Source organism: Sardina pilchardus, chromosome 11, assembly GCF_963854185.1.
Source record: "Sardina pilchardus chromosome 11, fSarPil1.1, whole genome shotgun sequence".
Lineage (NCBI taxonomy): Eukaryota > Metazoa > Chordata > Actinopteri > Clupeiformes > Clupeidae > Sardina > Sardina pilchardus.
In genome coordinates this window covers 14,796,469-14,821,040 of record NC_085004.1, presented here as the reverse complement: position 1 = coordinate 14,821,040, position 24,572 = coordinate 14,796,469, and the positions used below count along the sequence as shown (strand labels likewise).

The 24,572-nt window shown below is 43.9% G+C and overlaps 2 protein-coding genes across 4 annotated transcripts in view; both read right to left on the bottom strand.

The window, feature by feature from the left end:
* lrrk1 (leucine-rich repeat kinase 1) overlaps window positions 1-735 on the bottom strand; it is a 55,063-nt gene extending 54,328 nt beyond the window's left edge. For all 3 annotated transcript variants that reach the window (XM_062549067.1, XM_062549065.1, XM_062549066.1), the window contains exons 1-2: window positions 597-735; window positions 45-118 (exon numbers count right to left, since the gene is read on the bottom strand). The gene's annotated coding sequence lies outside the window, so the exon portion shown is untranslated. The remainder of the gene's footprint in view (window positions 1-44; window positions 119-596) is intronic.
* Window positions 736-1,059: 324 nt separating this feature from the next.
* aldh1a3 (aldehyde dehydrogenase 1 family, member A3) lies at window positions 1,060-14,172 on the bottom strand. Its single transcript, XM_062549677.1, has 13 exons — window positions 14,044-14,172; window positions 13,617-13,721; window positions 13,294-13,434; window positions 11,528-11,657; window positions 9,448-9,509; window positions 7,547-7,675; window positions 6,746-6,859; window positions 6,426-6,528; window positions 5,184-5,368; window positions 4,641-4,805; window positions 3,906-4,063; window positions 2,400-2,474; window positions 1,060-2,070 (listed from the first exon to the last, which is right to left on the bottom strand). Exons 1-13 carry the CDS (start codon window positions 14,137-14,139, stop codon window positions 2,001-2,003), a joined length of 1,533 nt encoding a protein of 510 aa, XP_062405661.1. The 5' UTR covers window positions 14,140-14,172; the 3' UTR covers window positions 1,060-2,000.
* Between the last annotated feature and the right edge of the window lie 10,400 nt (window positions 14,173-24,572).

Here is a 24,572-nt window from a genome sequence, read left to right as displayed (position 1 = left end):
TACCACTGATGGATGTGAATACCGCAAGATCACTGCACACTTACAGTTCTGCCACAGTGCAATGAGATTACCAGGACAGACGTGACTCATTTTTTCTTGGACTGGAACACCGAAGTCACTGGCACAGAAGAAAACAAAACGGTCGGAATAACACAGTATAGAATTGCTACATTTCTACATCTTAGATATTTAAGGCAACAACACGGGAAGATTGTTATCTGCAAGGGATAGGCAATACTCAAGATTATTATAAAATGATGAAGTTCACGTTGTTTTTATCAGTGAGACATGAGAACACTTGTTCTTCGCGAAATGGAAAACACGACCCGAACTAACCCATTTAGTTTTCTTCACATACGTCAAACAATCGCTAAAGATCACAGGACAGTAACGACTAGTAAGCCGTCTGCCCATCTGTTACAATGTTACATGCAGGTAATAAAAAGCTGAAACTTTGTTTTATAGCCTGCTGCTAACACTTCAACGTTACATTCGGAGCGCATGGAGCAAGAGACTCTGCGTGTTGTGTTGGGAGTCTTGAGCAAATCTTCAGGCTACTTACCACATTCTTGTGTTAGCGTTTGTGTTATACTCACATTAAAAACGTTGAAGGGCATCATCGCACTTTTTCTTTTGTCATCAACCATCGAATTTGATAGACCAAAGACAGACACGCATAAAAGAAGAGCCAGACTTCCTGATTTCTCTTCCAGTACTTCCACCTGGGTTGCACTGCAGTTTAGCCAACGGCATTGTGTTGAACCAGCAGGCTACCCGGATATAGGAATTGTAGCATTCTAGAGTTATGAATGATTCGTGCTTGACCTCATCATGGTGTCAAAGTGGCATTATAACTCAAATACTGATGGCATAGCCTAGGCTATACTATAGCCATGAGTAGGTAGGCCTATAGCACAAGTAGCCTAATTCTGCGCAAATCTTAGGCTGACACGCATGTTTGACATTAGGAAACAATGAATGCCTTTTATAAATTGCATAAGAAATGACTTCACTAGAGTTCATACCAAGAATGTTTTAATTATTATTTATTTTAGCAGTTAGATTTTAAAGGTTTTACAAAAAAAAAGTTAATGACTAATCAAAGAATTATGAAAAAGGTTGCCATTTGGGTTGTAATAGTTACATTACATTCTCTGCAGGTAAAACAATTTAACAAACATTCTGCAAAGAGCAAAAGTACTTTCACTTGGTTCCATAAGATTTGCTGAATGTACAGCAAATTGTCAAGCTATTAAAATACACCGATGACATCATGACATCCCATGAAGTTTCACATTATATTTGACGTACCAGTACCAATTTTCCATAAACCTGATCAATTTCCTGCCTTTAATCTGAATTAAAGCTTCAACAAATGTCACCACACTACTTAGAGCTGTGGTACAAAGACAATAATTAAAAGAGAATTATTGAAACTGGTTTCCAACTCAAAGTAAAAACTGTACATTGAATGTAAATGTCCAAAATGCATCTTAGGCTACTTGGCAGTATAGAATAAAAACACAATTGCCTGGGAGACCTCTAATTATGTTTAACATTTGATACAACATAGTATCATTCAATGTGGCTCAATCAAACAATATCATTTAAGACATACACATAATTTCTTTTCCTTTAAGACATTACTGTCCACAGTCCATTCACTGTAGGGGAGATAGTTTAACACTAGTGTTTAAAAAAGACGGCAATTTAAGATCCAATGATTTTTTTTTTAAAATAAAGCAAAAAATACATTTACATTTGTACATAACATCTACAAAGATAAAAGAGGACAGACATGTAGCTTGCAGAGGTAAAGAAAGCGTTGCTTATGAGGAAAGGCTCCATAGTCGTGGCGCAGAGCCATGGGCTCCGGAGACTGTGTGCCTTAAACGTTCGGACCAAGCCGTACTCTCGGGGCTAGTTGATGGTGGTTGTCAGAGGAAGTGCTGGTTTTCTTGCTGGGGTTGAGGGAAATGTAGTCCGGCCCTTTTACTTTCTCACAGCTTCTCCATGAGTTTGATGGTGACTGCTTTCACTTCAGAGTACTCAGCCAGAGCATACTCACCGCTGCAAGGCCAAACACAAACACACACACACACACACACACACACACACACACACACACACACACAAACACACAAACACACAAACACACAAACACACACACACACACACACACACACACACACACACACACACACACACACACACACACACACACACACACACTAGCTGTTGGGGTGGTTTCATAGTTCCCACGGTCATCCCACAACACAGTCTGGGTCAAATTAAATTGTTACTTCTTTGTGGATAAACAGAACACTTCAAAGTGCAAAGCAAGCATAGTGTCATTGAGTGATACATCTTTGATCAGATCTGATTGTAATTGTACTCACAGCTCTCGTCCATTTCCGGACATTTTGTAGCCTCCGAACGGAGCCTGAGCATGGAGAGCATTGTAGCAGTTCACCCTGGGGAGGAGGATGGGACACCATTACAAACACATTAACACAGCCACACAGCCACACAGATGTCTTTCATTAACTTATTTTTGTGTTGAAACATATTATTCATCCAGCTAGTCTTTTAGGCTGAAAAAATACACAATGGGCAAAACTGAAAATAAACTCCTAATAGAGAATAGAATAAATGGTGACATACTGTCTGTAAGTTATTTACGGTCTTACTGACTGGAAGTTAAGATAGGTCTACTCATTCCTCACTAGGCGTCTACACATGAGGCATGAGGAGCGCAGTCCTCGACCACGCCACTCTGAGGTCACTGGGTTGATGTTTTATTTTTGCATGAGGAAAATCTGAACTCACAGATTTATTATCCACTTGTATCAGTTAAACAACCACACCCATGGAACTGTAAGTCTAGTATACTGTATCACTTAAACAGCCCATACCAAGTCAACTGGATGGGTTGTTTACTTGAGGAGATGGATTACCCATAGAACCCACAGTGTGGATTTACAAAGCCATAAGTATGGACTGTTAAACCGCAGGGGTGGATTACAAAACTGAGCACAGTTTACACAATGAGAGCACAAATCTGCGGGGGAGTAAAACTTTCATTGTTTACACAAACTCATGGGGGAGTAAACATGCATTAATGTCATGCATATAGTGGCCACTTGAGGGCTCTCTAATATAGAAAGATCAGCAATATTGGTATTATGTTACAGCATGGACGGTCAAAAATATTTTTCCAGGTGTATCAAAAAGGCAAAGGTAGTTTTTGTATAGTCTGACCCTGACAGTTTCTTTATGAGCCTTACTATATGTGGTGAAATGAGGAACCATATTCTTTGCTTGACTGACAACAGGTTTTATTCCCTAATTCTTTCCCAAAATACTATTATCTAGTATTGCTATTACTATTAAAATCATACAAAAAATTGCACATTTACACATGTCCCTTTCCACAGGTGGGTTAATCAAGCACCGTGAAGTCTGCATTCATAGGTGCTTGGATTTTCTATACCTGTGGAAAGGGACCTGATGAAACCCATGACTGGGTGATTCAACGCCAAAGCTAAATCCAACAAACAGCCAAGCTGTCTATGAGATCATGCGCCTCAAAGCATCTGTCTGGAGCTGCTGTTCCAACACTCTGCTCCTACACCTGGCGCAGCCCTCTCTGCTTAACCATATAGTCTGGAAGAGGATTAGGAAGGGGGGGAGCTGAGGTGTACGTGGCAGCACCGAACCACATTTGGGTCTCAGTGCCTACAGGGACCCAGGTTCGATTCTGACCTGGGTCATATCCCGATCCCTCCCCATCTCTCTCTCTCTCTCTCCCACTCACTTCCTGTCTCTCTCCACTGCCCTATTGATAGAAACGCAAAAAAGCGTTTAAAAGCCTAATAAATGAAAGAATTAGTAAGGTCACTAACCAGACGGTTCCGGCCTGCAGCGCAGACGAGACGCTGAGCGCCCGGTCCACGCTCCGTGTGAAGACGGCCGCTGCCAGGCCGTAATGTGTGTTGTTGGCCCTCGTGATCACTTCCTCCTGGCTCTTAAACCTCAGGATGCACAGTACGGGGCCAAAAATCTGCAAAGAGTTGAGCATCACCAACCAAACGCAGTTAGGATAGCACAGCACGCACAAACAGAAACACACATGTTAGTCATGCTCTTGTTTTGGTCATCCCATCATCTCTGAAAAATGACCGGGACCAGTTTTGCGTTATTTTGCTTAAGTTGTCTCATCTCATAAATTGTGACAATGTGCTACAGTGACACCAATGTTAGGAAGCAGATGGCTGGTGAAATCTTCGATTGGTGAAGTGTGACACTGTGGTTTTTTTTGGATGTTAAATTCAGAGAGCTCTGACAGGCTAGTGAAAGACCCTCTCTCGGGATTCACAAATTGTAAAAGCTGGGCTATTTTAGGTTTGGCATCAGCTCCAAAAACCACTGAAAAACACATAAAACTCAAATCTCTATTGCTTCATTTCAACAACATAGTGCCAATTGAAAACAAATGTCATTCTGCTGCCCTCCAGAAGGTGGCAGTATTGTACACACAATGACAACAGCAATTAGTTTCATCCTGCAAACAAGTACGAAACTGCAAGACCAAAATAAATGGAAAGCAACTGGACCGCTGACCACTGCAGTACAGGTACCTCTTCTTTGGCGATGCGCATGTGATCTTTGACCCCGGAGAAGATGGTGGGCTGGATGTAGAGGCCTTTGCCCTCCGCCGCCTGCCCTCCACACTCCACGGTAGCGCCCTCCCGCTTCCCGCTCTCAATCAGCTCCACGATCTTATCAAACTGCTTCTGGTCAATCTAGCACAACAAGGGTGAGCGCAAGATGGAGAGGGAGAGAGAGAGAGAGAGTGAGGAACAGAGAGAGAGATTCAGCGGGAATTGTTGGAATTGACGACCAATTTACAGTCAGTGAGCCATCACTATCAGGAGAGGAAGCAACCCATGTGGTAAATATGGACATTATGAACAAATTCTATCTAAAACATAAGCATTCAAAACTCCTTTATCCATCCATGCAGCTGTATCTCTTCTTCTATCTCTACTATCTGCTCCTTATAAAACAGAGTCTTCAGGTCTTCTGAGAGCTGTGTTAAAACACGACGGGCCCCGTAATCTGCCAAACGTCTGAATGATTGACCCCTTCTTGATGAGCTGGCGAGGGATAGCGGCCCTCACCTGTGGCCCGTGCGTCGTGAGCGGATCCATGGGGTCGCCGGACACTATCCTCTTCGCCGCCTCCACGCTGAGGCGCACAAACTCGTCGTACACCTTGTCCTCCACGAAGACGCGCGAGGCGGCCGTGCAGGCCTGACCCTGATTGAAGAAGGCTCCCTTCTGGGCCTCCTCCACGGCCAGCTGCACTGCAAACACATTTTACATTTACATTCAGGCATTTAGCCGACACCTTTATCCAAGTGACACTCAAGCTGTAATGCAGAGGATCCAGGTAACCATTTGTACTACATCAATCAATGGCATTATCAGAGGACAGGAGGATGCAGTACTAGTTACCTCTGCCAAGGTTATGTTTTCATCGGGGTTTGTTTGCTTGTCTATTTGTATGTTTGTCTGTTTGTTAGCAAGATAACTCAGATAACTCTTGACTTTCCCCTTGGGTATCAATAAAGTATCTATCTATCTATCTTTATACAGAAAAAGTTGTGGATGGATTTCGATGAAATTCGATGAATAGGTCTGAAATGACCCAAGGAAGAAACGACTACATTTTGGGAGTGATCCGGATGGTTGGCTTTAGGTCTATGCTCTCAGAGTGCTTATCTAGTTTGTAGTATGAGGTTTTATGCACTAGTCAAAGTGTAGTCGACGATGGAAGTGGTAGAAGAAGAAGCAGAGGAGAAAGGAAAGGAAGAGAAGTGCCAGCTAGGTGTGTGGATAGCAGGACTCAATGGACTGACTGGGCTACAGGCAAAAACCTACTTCTGTGAGGAAGGCTGTACTGACTTCCTACCTTACAAATAAACACAGAGCATTTATTCACGCATAACACAAGCATTCATTCATGCATCCCTTTGATGTAGAAATGAAGGGCCATTATATGGAATCAGTGTGCTCTGGTCTAAGCATAGATTATTGTTCTTTTCATTTTGCTTGGTTAGTGTCCACATGGCTTTTTTTGTGGGAACGTAGGCCTTTACTATTGTACTGTCATAACTTTATACAGGCATCCTGCTAATCATAAATCATCAACAGCCTGTCAGTCTATTGAAAAAAAACAACAACAATCCACCAACGACACACAGCCCCTTGTTAGACACCGATTATAGTCAGCATGAGCAACACCATTAATATTAATGTCATCACCAAACGGCTTGCCGTGGGTGTGACAATGTGATAGCATTTCAGCCTTTTCAAGCGTCACCGCCACTGATGTAGTATGACTAAAACCACATCACTCACAGTCTGAATCGGCAAAGACAATGCAGGGGTTTTTCCCTCCCAGCTCCAGGGTCACTCTTTTCAGATTGCTCTTTGCGGCGGCTTCTTTGATCAACTGGCCCACCTGGAAAGAAAAAGCAGGCAGGACAATCCAGTCAGCACAGACATCTATTAGTATGTCAACGACGACAATGACACAAAAAAACACACAACCCTCTTGTAGAAATGTGTACTTTAAGTAAACAAAAAACTCTCTCTGGAAAACATTTCGATGCGTAAGCAACCTCAGACACTGGGCTCCGACAGTGACTGCCCGTACACATCCAGATGAAAGCGCTTACTTCTGTGGAGCCGGTGAACGCCACTTTGTCGATGCCCATGTGGCTGGCGATGGCAGCGCCAGCTGTGGGGCCATACCCGGGTAGGATGTTCACGACTCCGGGGGGAAAGCCGGCCTGCGTGGCAGAGCCACAAAAAATGTGAGTCATTAGTAGGCGAGCGGGGCCCGCGCTAACAATCATTACCAATGATAAAAGAGAAGCGGCCTAATCACTTAAGACCGGGACTTTTTCCATGCGCCGCAAAAGGAGTCCAGGACTAAATTGACTAATGGGCTACAAGTGAACCTAAATAGGTCAAAGAAAATGTCCCACGGGCTGCGGCTTGCTTTCCTGGCTGCTTTAGCTCAATGCCAATTCTTTTTTTTTTTTAAGCGTGTGCTTTATATTGGACAATATGTTTATCCTCTTCTCACTGCAAAAGAATGGCTGGCTGTGGGAGGACCCTCGGTATCTGGGAATTATCTCTGCTCTGACTGCATGTGTGTGCTGGCACTAGCAGCAGCCCCCCACCCCCACCCACACAAACACACACACACACACACACACACACACACACACACACGCGCACACACACACGCGCACACACACACAAACACACTCACACACACACACACACACACACACAGACGCGCACACACATGCGCACGCAGACACACGCGCGCCGCACACACGCACGCACGCACGCACGCACGCACGCACGCACGCACGCACGCACGCACGCACGCACACACACACACACACCACCACCACCGCTCCACCCCACTGTCCCTCTTGCTGACGAGTCCTGGGGCTTCACCTCACCTCCTTGATCAGTGCCCCCATGTGGAGAGCTGTGAGAGGGGTCTGCTCGGCCGGCTTGATGACCACAGTGTTGCCACAACACAGTGCAGGTGCAATCTTCCACGTGAACATCAACAGGGGGAAATTCCACTGAGAGCACAGACAGAAAAAGAAAAAAAGAAAAAAAAAGAGGTGTGAGAAAAAAAATTATATATTAGATAATTATATATATATAATTATATATAGCTTTCCAAACCTCTGCACACCTAGGGAATATAAGTGTGGCCAACATGCAGGCCCCGTCAGCAGAAATGAGCACGACGGCAACATGTTTACTTTTAATGCATTGTTAACTTTTACAGCATTTTGGATACAGTGATGGCAATTATGGAATTTTTTTAAGAGACTTGTACTCCAGAGAACAGCTTCCTGTTTTTCCCTCATACTGAGTCATCGGCTTTGAGTGCCAGTAGTGCTTTTAGTAATTACATTCAGTGCCGGAGTATGAGTTACACTTTATGATATAATCTCCCATGTCTAACAACAGTTTTGTTCTTTTTGTTGCCAAAGCAACATAAGAAGATACATGGCATTCTTTCGCAGATAGACTTGAAAGATCACTTTTTGCTCTAAATGTACAAAATATGCTCTCGCAAGAAACGGGTAATGCGATACGAATTGAACAGAGCCAAACCAAGCCCCGATCTAATTACCCTGATTGCATTTGCTGTGATTATCAAAGTCACCGATTACTTGAGGCTGCTAACATATAACCTACACAGAAACAACTTGTAATTGTACCCGTTGCTGTTGCGATTAGCAAGAGCCGAGATTAAGACGGAGTTTCGGGGGAAACAATTAGTGTGACGTGTGTTCTACTAATGAGCAGAGATTCATGTGAAGTTAATACGGCGATGTCGGATCTCACGCGCGGTTCTAAAGAGCTACATAAACTGACTCATGGGGGCCATTCCGCCTGCCTGTGGGCCTGCAGTGGAGGTGCGCTACAGGTAAGGATGTGTCGGAGTCGCAGCGGCATTGTGTCCCCCCCCCGTTCAGCTGACGCCTGTCGGGATTCTGTTTCAGCGGCGGCCCCGGCCTGGGCTCAGGCGCGGTAAGGAAACACCTGGACCGGAGTTCCCCCAAGTGCACGCAGCGTGTCTCTCTGCGGCGGTTCGTGCCCCCTGATAGCATCGCGGCCTACACAGAGGGATCGGACAATGAGGGTGAAGTGCGGCGATCAGGAAGCGGAGAGAACCCTCCTGCCCAGGAGTGGAGCGGGGGGGAAAGAGAGGGGCCTCAGTTACAACATAACTGAGTGTGCCAGCACAACAGGCTGTCTCTTAAGAGAGGGAGGGAAGGAGGGAGGGAGGGAGAGAGAGAGGGAGGGAGGGAAGAAAGGAGGGAGAGAGAGAGGGAGGGAGGGGGAGGACAAGAGAGGCGAGGGTCCACAGGGTGCGTAGGCGCGGTGGGGGTGGTAGGAGTAGGGTGGAGGGGATGGGGGGGGGTGCTGGTGTTGCTGAGATTTGGTGGCACTCCTCCTCTCTCGATTTGGACTCAATGCCATGTGTTGTTCTCTGAGTCAGTCAGCCCGCCCTGTGCCCCGCACTCGCTAGGTCCGGTTGAAAAACAGGCCTGCCTGCAGCGCACACTGGAACGTTACAAAAACATTTGCATAGGAGCGATCGCGCCGCTGAGAATGACTGGGAGCCGTTTCAGACGGGATGTGCCATGACCTGTCTGATTTGCTTAATTGAGATGCCGTGCTTGTGTCACCCTTCCGTCTTCCCTGTTACTACGCCGCAGATACAATCCCCAGACCCGGCCGCTCAGCTGGATGGAGTGAGAAGAAAGAGAGAGAGAGAGAGAAAAAAGAACAGCTGACAGTGGGTGGAAGAAAACAGGTCCTCTTTCATACTTACAGGAATGATTGCTCCGCAAACGCCGACAGGCTCATGTTTGGTGAAACACACAAAATTTTCATCTGTTTGAAGCACAAGAGACAACAACGACAAAAAAAAGCAAAATGTTAACCGCTGTTTTTCTAAATGCATTCTCAAACATGTGCCTTTGATATACCCAAGAGTTTTCTGTTTCAGGAGAGCGAGAGAAGTTCTTGGATGAGGGCACCGAAACCAAACACGAAAAAAAAAAAAAAAAAAAAAAAAAAAAACGCCAAAGCGCATCTCACAGCAGCCCACACAAAGATTTGGCCAGGAAGCGTGTATATATTTTACCAGAGATATAATGTCATGGGAGAGAGGGATAAAGTGTGAAAGGTGTAGGCAGCGGTTCAAACTCTTTGCGGATCTACCTTTGGCTCTGGTGCACACCTTTGTTCCCTGTCAGTAGACTCCTTCTCCAGTTCTCCTCCACGTTGGAATCAGATATCCAGCCAGAGGTAATTTAAGGTAGCTCTGCCGCATTATTATTTTGTGCTGCACTGTACCTTTTCTTTTGTAAACAGCGAGTTGGAATGATTAACCACATCCTGGGTCCACAAATGCCCAAGTTAAAAAAAAAAACAACACAAAAAAAGAGTGAGAGAGAGACGCAGACAAATTGCAACCTGAGATCTGGCCCTGTTGTGGATTGCGGCTAAATGAGATGTCAGAATTGCCGACATCTTTTCTGTGTTACTCCTCCGAGTTCAGTGTTTTATGGCGCTAGGGGGGAAGTATTTGGGAGGCCTGGTACTTCAGGCAACAGGGCAGCAACAGCAGGTGTTTGGAAACACCAAGGGCTATAAAAACATTTTTGGAAAATTGTTTTCTTTTTTAAGTACGTCTGCTGGGGAGAGATGGTTAAGTGGAATTAAAGAGCCATATAATAAAAGTTTACAAACTCAATTGCATCTCTACATGCCAATTCAAATAAAGCAATATTTTCGCACAGTATGATGCCACATCAAGAAAATCAATACACAATAGCCAAGTTTTAAAGCCTCTTCAGCAACAAATACTCTGCACACGTCAATATGTCGACCAATACACCCCCCCTTGAAAAACAAAACTAATATATTATCAACACTTTAAATCTACGTTTGAACAACACCTCCGCAGTCCTATTGTTGTGTTTTTATAGACCACAGCAACTTCCTGCCTTATAACTTGACATTTGTAGTATCGTCTGCAGCAGGATATGTCAGACCCGTAGCTGATAATCTGCTAAATCCCGGTCCTCTCCTTTCTGACCTTCTCGAGTTTCTCCGCGCGGCTGTTCACCTGTGATTACAGACGGAGAGTCTCCCTCGACACAATGGCCAGCTCTGACACTCATTATCTCCTGTTTCTGGGTGATCCCTCACTAGTGGTTATCAAAGGTTAAATTTACATGTTGCCAGGGCAAAATGGCTCCGGGATCATTTAAGGGAAATTATTTTCATAAAATGGATGTGGAGTGGGTGGGACCTTTTTTTTTTGTCTGGACTGGGTCTTGGGGGGCGAGGAGGAGGGGGGCCACCAACCAAGAGGGGAAGCCATGTGAGGGGGGGGGGGGGGGGAGGAGGAGGTGGGGTGGGCTGGGGCGCGGGGGTTAAGTGAGCTGCACTCAAATCACGTCCTGGGTGCCCAATCCTATCAGAGCAACATCCCAGCACTGGCTGATGCACCTCAGTGATCATGATCAGAGCCTCTTCCTTTTCCTTTGTGCGCTGGGCCCTTTCGTCTTTTAACACTTTATTTGAATCTAATCGGGAGGAAAAGGGCCCGGCCTGTTTTGTCTATTTGATCCCCTGCGGTGTGGCGGAGACACAGTGGAAGGAGGGCAGCATGAGAGGGGACGAGATACCACCCAGGGCTCAGAAGAATTCACCAACCCCCTGACGTGAACCAGCGGCCATTAACTCATCTCTCTATCAGGCCGCATTGTGGACGAGGGGACTTGGCGGTGCAAGCTGTGCAAGTGGCCACGGCCGGCGTGACTGACAGCGCAGACGCCTCGCCAGGAAACAAAATAAAGCGATATGCGACTGAATAGAGTCACGAGAGAATGGACACTTACCCACTGGTAGCGATTTGCCATGGATCTTATCTGACCAGCCCGCATAGTATCTCAGAGTCTTGATGCTCCCGTCGAGATCAACGAAAAAGGCATGTAGGAAGGGTTTACCAGTATCCATTGCTTCAAGGGTCTGAAAAGAAAATGACATTAAGTGAGAATCACCCAAAAAGACACACGACAAAATGCACAGCAAGTCACAAAGCATTTTAAATCACAGACGCTAAGTTGATTTGACTGACACAAATATTAAATCCAGGATTACCCCTGAAGTCACACTGGAGGGAATATTTGATAAATGCTTCGTAATGTAATGCACGAAGCGGTTGCTACAAAACAATGTTTTATGTGCGCCGTACATGCCAACAGTTTAATATGCTGCGGGAATTTGTGGATCCAGAAATGAAATAATAATAATAAGAAATAAATTCTTCTTTCCCCCTCAAACAGAGCACAATGGAGAGCCGTGGACCAGGACCCAGGCATTAGTGGGTGCGTTTCTATAACCGCTGGCAGTGCTGTGTCTTTTGTGGGCCAGGGTTGGCATGCACTGAAAGATTGGCCAAGGCAACTGTAATAGATCATGCACTATGAACATCCTATTCTTATATGCCCAGAAAACCAGCACCACAATTGCAGACTTAAAATGTAACGATAAGGGCCATAATCGCCACATTTACATACATCTCATTTCCCCAAAAACGCATTCACCTGCTAATCTGTTAACCCCGATAACATCTACAACCAGAGATAACAAATGACTTGGCGCTGTAGCCTGCAATACGTTTGGAGGAAGTTTGACTGAATGAATGACTGAACTGGTCTTCTTGTGTGTAGTTGGTATACAAGTTAGAGTACTTTGTCTGATCATGTTTCTCCTCTCCTTTACATTTTCAGACCTTCCATATTAACTCATTTAAACCACTAAAAATTAAGAGATAATCAGTGAACAGCTCACATAACCAAAGTGATCACATTTACGTTTTTGTACAGTCAATCTGTTTTGTATTCCCCCAAAACAGTGCTGGGACTTATTCTAATTAATGACGCGCCAGGAAAGAACTATAGAACATGTTTGCAATTAGCAGTCACATGCGATCCCAAAATATTACTTCACTCACATCTGTAAAATTTCATTCACAAATGTGTTCCCTAATGCAATCTGGCAGTTCAATGAAGTGAAAACTAAAGCAAGCAGGGGTTTAATTACAAGATTGTAATACTGCATTTAGAACCCCAAAAAGTCACCAGTGTACAAGAAGAGGCAGAGGGGGTGTTTATGATGTCATGCGAAGCAATGCTGTTTTAGATTTTTGCTGTGCCCTTGGCTGTACCACGGGCTTCATCATTCAGTTTTTTATTGGACTGGACAGTCTTACTGCTTCTCGTCAAAAAATGGTATTAACATTTCTGTGTGTGTGTGTGTGTGTGTGTGTGTGTGTGTGTGTGTGTGTGTGTGTGTGTGTGTGTGTGTGTGTGTGTGTGTGTGTGTGTGTAAGAGCTGGGTGAGGGGTGTGTAAGGCATGGGTGGGGGTCTGTCATTCCTAAAAACATTTTTATGAAGCTGATAGCAGTTTGGGACTATGAAATTATGACATGCTCTGTCAGTGATAACAGAAAAGGGCTTTCTCACGAGCTCAATATACTAGGCTACACTGCGAAACTGCAGGGAAATGCGCTCTAAAAATAGTCATGGTAGTCATTGCATGGGCACAACCATGGCCAATAACTTTCTGTGGTACAGGAGGACACATGGGAAAGACACTCACTGCGAGCAGGACCCGGTCTCTCTCCATCAAGTCGGCCAATTTGTGCAGAAGTCTCCCCCGGCTGGAAACATCCAAGGTACGCCATGGTGATCCCCTCTGGCAGGCAGCCTTAGCAGCCTCCACTGCTTTATCTACATCCGCCTACCATTACGGAATATGTACATACATTACCAACATGAAATCGTACATGGGCTTATCTTACGAAAAACAAGCGAGTGGCAAGACGAAGTGAGCATGCACGGCACTTGCTGGCGGCCTAACAGGAATCTTCCTCCGCCACATACACCTGCTGATAAATTCAGAAGTGTCACATTATAGCCTACCTCATCTGCCTCCTCAACGTCGCAGATTTTCACACCTGTTGCCGGGTTAACTGTCTGAATTTTCTTTCCATTAACTGAGTTGTGCCATTCATTGTTGATAAAAATCTGTTGGGTCAAAAACAGTCCTCATATCAGTAATGAAGCTGGCATTTTGGGGAAATGAAGAAAAGAAATGCTGGCCCAAATAGACTAGCTCAGAAGCATGAAACAACATTAGTCTCTATTTGGTAAGATGACAATTCATTAGCCTACTTATGATATTGTTGTACAAAGTCTGTTCTTGATAAATAAATAATATAGATGTAGGCAGACCACGAGCATGGCTCATATTCAAATTCCACATAGATATCCACCAGCGTCTGGGAATTCGAGTTTAGTAGCCTATTCATCGAAGTTAAAATAGTAGGCTAAATATGAAACAGCTTACCTGTGTATGTTTCACCTCTGGCACTTTCATTGGCTGAGGAAAAGGGAAAACGTCCCCTTGAGAAAGTCCATTTTCTATAGTTCCGTTCTGTGCCATATTGCAATTGATGAAGACAGATAGCTGTGTACAGGGAGCTGTTGTTGACTGGACACTGTTTCATCCAGCAGGCTTTATAAGACGTTTTGAGTTCCTCCCTCTCTAGAGAAGCGAGTCCCAACCCCGCCCCTGTAAACATATTCATGGGCATTCACCGTCGGAGTCCCTAATAAGCTCAATTTAACACGTGAGTTCAATAAATACGGCTACACAGTGGGCGTACGGAGAATAATGGAACAACATGCAACGAATAATACAAGTTAATTCAATAGTCTGGTCATTTGTGCCTGCGACTCCCGTCAGGTCTGAGAACTTTTCTATTTTATTCAGAGCCATCATGTAGACTCCATAACTTTAACACGTGGTTGTCTTCTTTATTCTGGACTAGACTGTTTCAATTGTTTTTGTTTGTTTGTCTTTTTTTTTTTTTTTTTTCAAATATCCAAAACCTTGTTTCGGATTAATGTGTTTTTGTTGCACCACACGAAAATAATACATACAATTCTTTACTTTTTCGTGATAACTCTACAAAAAAAAAAAAAAAAAAACATTACTGTTGTTCATCAGTAGTGAATGATTAATAACTAAAACAAAGATGAATAGACACGGAAAAACATAGCTATGCTGGGAGCACAAAAATAGCTTGTCTCCCTTCACTCAGCCCAAAAAGATTACTGTATCCCCAAATTATTGGCAGTGTCCTACAGCCAGGCAATGGAAGTAATGAGTGTGAATTAATTCTTCAGCACAATATTTACATTGTAACAAAGTAGCTTTGATCTAGTTCTGGAGGGGGGATTGGGGGCGACTGCTGGCCGGTCATCAGCCGTGCAAAGGTGTGATGAGTTGTGATGTTCATCGTGAAGTTGGTTTTTGCACCTGGGCCTGGTGAAGTTGAATGGAGTTGAACACATGCAAACAGATGCTTTTGTTCGGGAGGACAAAGCCTTTCCCAGCTTTGGGCTCATACTCAAACACTGTTGCCATTGTTTCCTCTCCATTGCTTCTTGTCACTCTTCTTGTCAAAGTTTAATTAGGACAACGAGCTTTCGCAGGCCTATTTCTCACTTCAGCAACTTTCTAACACTTCCTAATGAGGCTGAGACCCAGAGTGATTGAGCGAAAGGAATGACAGGAAGGAATGGAGAGGGAAAGGGAAAAGTGAAAAGGTGGAGCTGGAAAAACTAATGGGGAAATCAGTTTCCGGCATGGGACAGACACAAGGAAAAGGAAAGGAAAGATGATGGTATTTCCATTCTATGGAAATTGTAGTTCATTTGGTCAATAGGGGATAGTTCATACAAAATACAATTCATTTTATATATATATATATATATATATATATATATATATATAAATACCATGCATTACAAAATAACAACTGAGAAAAACTATAAAATAATGTCATTATAATTTATTTTTTGAAACTTTATCTGAACTTAATCTTTTAAAAGCAAAGATAGTAGTGTTCAAAATGTGCTTTTATGGCCTAACCTCCAAATTGTGGGAAAGTGGAGGCAGGTGCCCTCATCCTCCAAGCTTGGATGCCCTGGGTAATTGGACTTTCACACCTTTTAATGAAGGTCAAGTCTTCCCCCCTCCCCAAGCACATCATGGCTGAAGGGTTCCTTTGGTCATTACCAAGCTAATTGTAACGTCTTGCACGAAATGCAGTTGCATTTCTAACTCTTCAGTGTTATTGCGTTTTTTCTATTTCACCAAAACAACAAATAACAACAAACTCCACACACACTCCAAACATCTTCAAGATGTCTTAAGACAAACAGTGAGTAAGCGAGCAGCTGGTGCAAGTGACTGTAACATCATGGATAATAACAAGAAGGTCCGCTGAAGTCAATAGAGACAGAGAGTGGGTGAGAAACGTGCTTTTGTCTGGTTTTAGTTTTGAGTCGCGCAGTGTAAACAGGACGGCCACCATGGTACCCAACCAGCTGGCGCAGCGTGTCATCCTGCCTCCGCTGGAATGGTCTCAATGGGAGATCACTTGCAGGCTCTTAAGGACAATGTGATCACTAATGGGAAAGGCCGTTTCCCATTGCTGGGACTGTCTCTTTGTGTCTGTCTACGGGACTGGCCCGGGCCGAGGGGGTGTACGGCGGCCCGGCAGCCCATCGCTGGTGTGGAAGGGGAGGGCGGGCGAGCGAGCGAGCGAGCGAGCGAGGGCGTCTCTCTGAGATAACTCCCTCCAGGTGTTCAGAGTTGGAAACAAAGGCCCTTTTCAGACCCCTATGAGAATGAAGAGGTCTCCTGCTTGTTGCAAAATATACAGGATGAGAGGGAAGAACAAAACTCGGGCTAGATGCTCATATTGGGCTACAGTACCAAAGGGTCAAGGGAAAAAAAAGCCACTCAATCAAAGTCGGCGGTGTCCTGTCCGGCAACCTCATTAATTAGAGGACGGACAGAAACAAAAAGCATCGCAGATGTTCACCCGTAGCTCTGCCCATGGAAGACACTGCACGAGACTGTAGCCAACATGCTGGACAGGACTGGACTAGACTGGCTGAGGACAACTGTGGCCCTTCTTTGGGATTTTAATGTAAGCTGAAGTATTGATGATGACAAAATTGTCAGATTTGAAGTTTCCCCCCTCCCCCCAATGCAATCATAAAATGCTTAAAGTAATAATGAAATAGTTACACTATTACTACATTTGCGGTTACATTTCTATTAGGAGCTGGACGATCAGATATAACACAACAAGACCGTCAACACAGGTCATCATTTCAAAGGCACAGTATTTTGATAGCCTCCAACCCATGCAGTTATTTGGGGGTAAACAACCACACAGGCGTAGACCTGAGGTCTGCTGGAGGTGTGTCCTTCCCTTTCTATCAGTGTGTGTGATCTGTCGCTCTGTCAGGCCTCCTTCTCATCCCAGAGCTGGCCTGTCAGGTCTCGGCCTTTGATGTAGGAAGCGATTCTTATCCCCGCCATTTCTCACCAATTCAGATACCATCGAGCCGCTTATTCAGACCGCTTCAAGAGTGAGAGCGCACTTTGTGCCTCAGATCAGAGCAATTTGCAAGCTTTATTGAGAGAAAACGGACGAACAATGGGACCTTAGATATAGAATCTGTCATCGCCAGTTCTCGCCAGCTCAAGATTAGGTTTCATACTTGATGAAATTGCTCAGTTGTGAGCTGTAGTGTAAAACTTTCCCTCAGCATCCAGACTTTATTATCTATTTTTTTTCAAACAACTCGGAAAGAACATTTTTGTGCACAAATTGTATTATGGGTTAGGTAAACAAGTTCTACATCATACATGCTATTACTTTAAATTAATCTGACTGTACATGTGTTCCATATGTGTGCACATTTAAGCAATCAAGATGAAAACTATTTTATTCATCTTTGGCTTAAAATAATATTTACCATTGTAGGATTACACATGAAGCCATAAAAATCTCTTAATCTTGATTGAGAGAGGCCCTTCAAAGAACAAGGAAAGTATAGTTGCTCTACAAAGAGTTATGGTGATTATTAAAATGATAGTCAGAATCAACATGTTGTTCTATCTCTTCTATCTAAACAACATCACATTTGCTTTCAATCAGCTCTTTGAAAGAAGTTTTGCCTTGAGGTTACAGCAGTGTAATCTCGTAACAATGTAAGTGATCTCTAAATCACTTTGAAGAATGCTTTGACTTGGACACATGATTTTTTATTTAACATTGTACCATTGAAATGAAGACATGTAATTAATGATTTATCATAGTGTATATCATGTTTCATCAAAAGTATGCTGAAATGTACAACCGGAAAAAGAATCATTCACATAAATCAGACAGACTTAATTTTAAAAGCTCAAACAAAAAATGGATGCTAGAGGTCTACATGATGCCATCTTGATAAACTGATTTTTGCTTGTCCTTTCTTTGGCATTGGCAAACATTCTCTTGCAGAGCAGTATAAATGCAATGCTTTTGTAAGACATTTTAATTATAAATAGAAACAGAAGTAGTCAACTAACAAAAATTCAATTATTGTAAGAACACATGTGTATGTTGTGTTTGATATCGGACTTTTGCAAATGAGTGCTCTATCTGGAAATCCGAGTGAGTAAGTGTCTGGTTCTTGGCTAAAACCCTAAAGGTCTGTCTGGCTATAATTGTTATCGCATCTCTCGAGTGTGCGATTCCATATTTGCCTTACAATTAAAAGTCATTATCACGACACCAAGACACCAAACATCTGTGTACGGACTTTGCCTTTTGTGTCAGTGGTGTATAGTATCTGACATTCACTTCCAAAACAAACACACTGTATTGAACTGTATACCACAGACTAATTAGTCAGTCTCTATTTTATATACTGGGACTTTGAGAACCACATGACCTTTCAGACCCTGGTGGAAGTGAAGGAAGTTGTCAGAGGAACTGTCAACTGGAGAGGTTTTACTTAAGGCCTGGTCGTTTGTGGAGTCCAGCAGTCAGATGGGCACTCCAGACAGCCTGGGGTGAAGACCTCATCACGGTACATGACTCAAGCCATTTCCTGTCTGGTTGCAGACAGTGAGGTTTTTATGAAAACAAATATTGCACAGAAAAAGAAAAAAAAAATGATAGACTTCCAAAAGCAATTCACATGCTTAGTGAAACAAACACGAAAAACTAAAACATGAAACATTGGAAGGGGGGGGGAATCATGATGGTCGTGATTGCAGCTGATCACTGAGCTTCGCCGAGAGACAGTTTGAATTACACAAACCGTTGTTCTACTTTTAGCGCCCTATATTTGTATGATGGGCAGGGGTAGTGATAGCCTCAAAAATGATCACTTCCTCTGCTTTCCGCTACAGTGGTCAACTGTTGGGTTGAAAGGCAGTCTGTGAGATAGTGTGTCACTGGTGAGACCGTGCCCTGGCCCAGCGAGAGGCTGGTTATGTGGCCACATTGTCCGTGGATTCAGGGGCTCCTTGTCAAAAGCAGCCATCTAATGTGGAGGATTGAATGACTGAACAGTGTTTACATCTCCCTTTTGGCCTGGCTAGATTGTAAGTTGGGGCACAGAGAGAGTGTGAGTGCTTTTAGTAGCTGCATCAATGTTATCTTTTGTTTAGCGAAGTGCTTACCACGCACAACAGCGGCTGTCTTATTACTCCAGCATGACAAGGATGTGGTTGTAATCTGTCTAAAAGTTATTATCCTCCTGAGGATAATGAATAGGTGGGTGACTGACGAATCTTGTCATTAAAAAAAAAAGAAGAAAAATAAACAGTCAGGGATCGTCTTGATGTCTAATGAAACCCGATCCCCTGTTCTCCAGATTTCACTCTAATAACACAAGGTCGCAGCGCTGAGATTTGTACGCATGCAGTCAGCCTGTGCTATGGTGGCTCTGTGTGGACTCACTCTACAACCATATATCTTTCTCGCCGCCCGCAGTGCGCCTGTGGTTTTAGTCAGTGCGCTTTAATCCATTTCAACAACTTCTCAGACGTGGCCTATGAAATATGATGTTCCACTCATCATTTTGTGGGAAAGAAAAGCTGTGGGAAAATGATGGAGAAAAAAAATAGTTGTGTTTTAATTTCTACAGCTTAATTCAGACATCCATAATCATATTCCAAAAAATGGTTCACATATATTTTTTAACAAGATATGTGGCCTGTTGAGTGTTTTGAAAATGTCTAACTAAATTGAAGGGTAATCAGTCACCCAAACCTTTTTCTTTTCCCTAAACACCAGAAATTATTTGACAAACTGTATGGTTATTTCAGACTCTTATTTATGCATCGATCTTACTTAAGTACAATGATGTAGTATGTAAGTCATAAAAATGGTAATGTTGACAAACCAGTATGTGTAAATACATAACATACATTACTGCACATTTAGAGCCGTAAAACACTACTTTTACCACAGCCTCATGTCTCATCAGGACCGTCCAAAAAGTGAAATGCTTTTGTCAGTCTAGTCTATCTTTTTGTTTACCAAACCTAATGCACTGGTGTGCCGTCCATTCATTTGCTGACTGGCCATGTTCTAGCGGAGGCTGTGTGGGAATCTGTGCTTTGCTGCGCAGTCCTGTTCTTTTTTCAAACTTCAGGTTTGCTTGGCAAAGTCAGCGCCATGCTTATCTTAAACATGCTGCTCTACATTTAACATCCCTCTGGTTATTGTCCAGACAGGCCATTTCAGTCCCTTCGTTTTCAGCTTTTTAGAGATACATGCCCTTAGATAAAGTTTTTTCCCCCCCCCAAACTTGCCAGGAAACACAATACTTTTCCCTGCATCACCATGGAAACAGTAACAGTAAATGAGATCACTTTAGTGCTGTAATGTTGGACCTTTTTGGAAGGTCCAAAAAAACATTCATTTGGAGCTGTTTTTTTTCGATGCCTCCCCCAAATCAATACTCTCTTTTTTCTGCGTAAACCTAAACCACCCCATCTCAGGCTGCGAGCGCGGACCATCTAGTATGGCACGGCCGGTTCTCCTCCACTGTTCAGAGAGAACTATTTTGCTTGCATGAGTGAGTGTCCTGGATAATTGCTCCTAGTGTGGTCTGTCTGGCAGCGGGGAGCTCGGGCCTTCGCTGAAACCCATCCAGCACAGCTCTCACCCAAAGCCAGGCCCAGCGCTCTTTGGCACACACACTGACTGGCCTGTGCTGCCGTCCCAGGAGAGCACGGTCTCTCAAACTGGCCCCCGTCAGCCTCCGAGAGCCCACGTCCAGCTTTTATTAACACTGATCGAATTATAATGTCACTCGATAGTTTGTCAGCTTCTATGGGAAAGACAAACCCCAAACCTTATCTGTGTGTCGTTTTTTTTTCTTCTCGTTCTTTTGTAAAGTAAATAAATAATTAAGAATCAGACTGACTGGGCACTGCTCAGTTTAGGAATGAAAAAAAAAAAAAAAAAAATAGACTTCAGCCGAAAGAGTAAAGGGGGTGGGGGCAGTGGGAAATCCAAGTGAAAAGCAAACAATGCTCTGGCTTTCTTGTCAAAAGGAAATGATGTGATCAGGTTTTCGAGGAGAGTGCTCTCGATGTAAAGAAGGTAAGCAAGTAGGATGAGAGCGTGTGTGCGTGGAGGGTCTTGATTTAGAACATATGCATGAGGCATTGTTGCGCAGCCGTGTACAGTGTCCTTGATGAACAGGCTTGTTTTAGAGAGAGGGCGTTCTGGGCAAGCACCAACATATACCATTACACTCGCCAGCCTTGTATTTCTGGGCACTTCCTCCAACAAGCAAACATTGTTTTGTGCCACAAGGTAGAGTAGACTGACTGGTTTTTATATTAAACCACAAGACCATTATGGGGATGCCCATCAAAAGGGTGTTTGGTCAGGGTATTTGTGCTACCATATGTTAAGAGAGAAAAGGCCACTACTTCTCTATTGTTCTATCCGCATTTACAGCAAAGGCATGAGTAGAACCATGTGTTTGAATAGTCTGCAGTGTCCCTTGGTTTTTGCAGTGCAAAGTCATACGCTAACAAAATATGGCAAGCATAAAAAAAAACCCGCATAAAATCATTTAGAACTTTCTCAGAACTGCAGTTTGAGGAAACAAAAACATGCCGTTCGAACAGATGCTGTTTTTTTTTTCTTACATTTGAAGGAATATAGAAAGATTTTGGGTAATTCCATTTCAAATATTACTGAATATCTAAGTCAGTCATAAAATGAAATTAATTGTATAGAAGAAAGGATTATCAGAGGTGTTGAACAACGTAGCCAGGAGTAGAATGATGTGCCACAAGTTTACATGATGAGTCTGTGGCAGATCAAAATGTTGTTATCTCCATGGCTTCATGGAAAACCATCAAAATGGCATGTGCCAGACATGTGGAATATTGAGAGGCAGCACATATTTGATCTTCCCAAGCTGTCCTCCATACTTTAGGCACCACTACACCCCTATAACTCATCCACAACGACATCCGCTAATGAAGAGAATAAAGACTTTTCCCAAAGATCAAACATGCATCCTCTGTGGGGCAACAGTGCCATTCATTTCACTATCTTTTTTAACTGCTTTCGGGATTTTTTCCTCATGACTGGACAATCAACCATATGTCCAGACTATTCTGATCCTCAGGGAAAAATTCTGTCCTGGATGAAAAGAAAGTTTTTTCCCTCTCCTCTCATCAAGGCACAGGAAGTTGACTGACTTGTCCCTTGCAGGTATAGTCCAGTACGTACTACTGACTCTTCCGCCAGAGTCCTCTGCTCTTGCTTATCATTTAACGTCTGCTTAATAACTTCTGCTGAAGGACGAACGCATTGCACACGTCCGTAGCCTACTGTAGTCTTATCCTTCCAGCCAGCAGTAAAAGGGGTGCTTGGGTTTGGGACCGGACACCTCTTGCCCCCTGGGTCCCTGTGCACCTGTAGCGGGGCGGCCATTAGGGCTTTGCGTTACAGCGCACAGGCAGCAGCAGCAGCGGCGGCGGCGGCACACAAAGCCGTACAGTGTGCGGGAGGAGAGGAGCGGAGCGGAGCAGAGAGGCTGAGCTGCCGGTCGCGGGGCTTTTTATTCCCCCGAGCCCACAGCAGGAGGGCATTCCTTGGCCCTGGCCTTTCGCTCTGTTCTGCATGAGCACACCGTGCATCTGCGCAGAGGTGCGCGGCTTTCAGCACAAAAATTAGGAGCTGATAAAAAACGGTAACCGAACAGCTGGGCCACGGTACCGGAGGCCCCCTTAAAAGTCCAGAAAGAGGCCCCATTGTGTGCAGGGAGCGGCGGAGGCAGTGCGTCACACCGCGGCCTGGGATACACACTTGTCTCATAAATTTGGGGAGGAGGAGGGGGAGAAATAAGGAGTCTCTTGAGATATGGATGTGGAAGGGGTCCAGAGTGGGCCCTGGAATGCCGCTGCTTTTCTTGGAACCCTAGAACGTCTGTTCATTAGGTTCTAATGCATCACCAGTGAGGGCATATTAAAACACAAGACAATCACATCAATACGGAGACAGACACGTCACAATCAAGGACCGTAATGAAAACAGGCTCCACGCTGCAGAAAATGGCTCTGACAAAATAAAATATGGCACGTAATCGTGGCAGGGTTGCATCTCTCAGACCACACCTGTGCTCTATTCACCCAACAATTTGAACAGCAAAATACAATTTTCTATTGTCAACCCAGCAATGAGCAGTCTTGATCTGAACCTGGTGAACCAACGACTCAAAACGCATGCAAAAATATTGCACACACCAACAACAGCAGAGCTGTCTCTGACATCAGCTTGCCAGCACTTTAAAAACAGTCTTGAGGTGATATTAGTTAGCAACATAGATAGATAGATAGATAGATAGATACTTTGTTGATCCCCAAGGGGAAATTCAATCACGCATCATTGCTAAAAACAATTTGGGTCTCGTCTGTAGATTGGGAGGCTAGTGGAGTCACAGGTGTGCTTTCATCCCTCCATCACATGACATGAGACCATCAAAAGGAATTTGAAGATAATAATAATAATAATAATAATAATAATAAAAAACATACCTGATTAGGTGATCAACTCCAGCATAGTGGCGCTTTAAGATACAAAGTCTGCAATGTTCAAGACAGACGAGTAGACTTCTGATAAACTCCTGTGAAGGACAATTATTATTACTGAATAATTAGTTGAATGACAGTAAATGCGAATACATCTGACATTTGTCCACAATGTATTTCTTTTCTCTTTTAAACACCATTGCAATATCTACATGCAACACAAATATTGTTGCAATGTTTTGGGGAAATATTTGAGTAAGCATTATGCAAAAGAACAAATCAGACCTCACAACCTATTACAATATACACATAACACTGAAAAACAGCTCTTAAGATAAGTGGTCAGATCTCCCAAATGTCACAAAGATAAAGAACCAAGCCATGATGTCACAAAATCCATGGAATTCCCTTTGCATGTTTCCCGCAGTGTTTTTCCACACGACTATCCCCCAGGCTTTTCCCAACTTCCTTTCCAAGACAATCCACCATAAAAAGTGTGGGGCTTCCTCAACTTAAAGCCAATGCTGCTGCGTTTAGCATTTTGAGAAAGGAGAGCAGCTCAAGGGTTCCTCCGGCCCATGTCAGCCCTCTCCCAACAGTGGGCACATTGTTCGCGCTGTCTGCCAGGTTATGTGTCTACTGAGGAAAGCCATTGTCTTTATCATGTAATGTTACCTGTGATTCGATCAGCGATAGCTCCCTGTGTTTTTGTAAAGTAATACACAAATACTGTATATCACCGGTGCTCTTGGGTCACACAGGCACACACAGCTTGGTAGTATCCTGGTATACGGACTGGGGAGACAAAAGCAAAATGACAAAAAAAAAGCTCTTTTCAATGTAAGTCAACATTCCTGAAAGAGAGGGAGGGAAGGTCTAAAAAGATGGAGAGAAAGGAAGAACACCCCCCCCCCACACACACACACACACACACACTGCTCAAAGAGATCCAT

Coding starts and splice junctions, on each gene's coding strand:
- aldh1a3 (XM_062549677.1), bottom strand. CDS start 14,139: ATGGCACAGAACGGAACTATAGAAAATGGACTTTCTCAAGGGGACGTT. Junction 7,676..9,447: donor TTTGCGGAGCAATCATTCCT/GTAAGTATGAAA, acceptor CTGTGCTCTCAG/TGGAATTTCCCCCTGTTGAT. Junction 2,071..2,399: donor TCCGGAAATGGACGAGAGCT/GTGAGTACAATT, acceptor TTGGCCTTGCAG/CGGTGAGTATGCTCTGGCTG.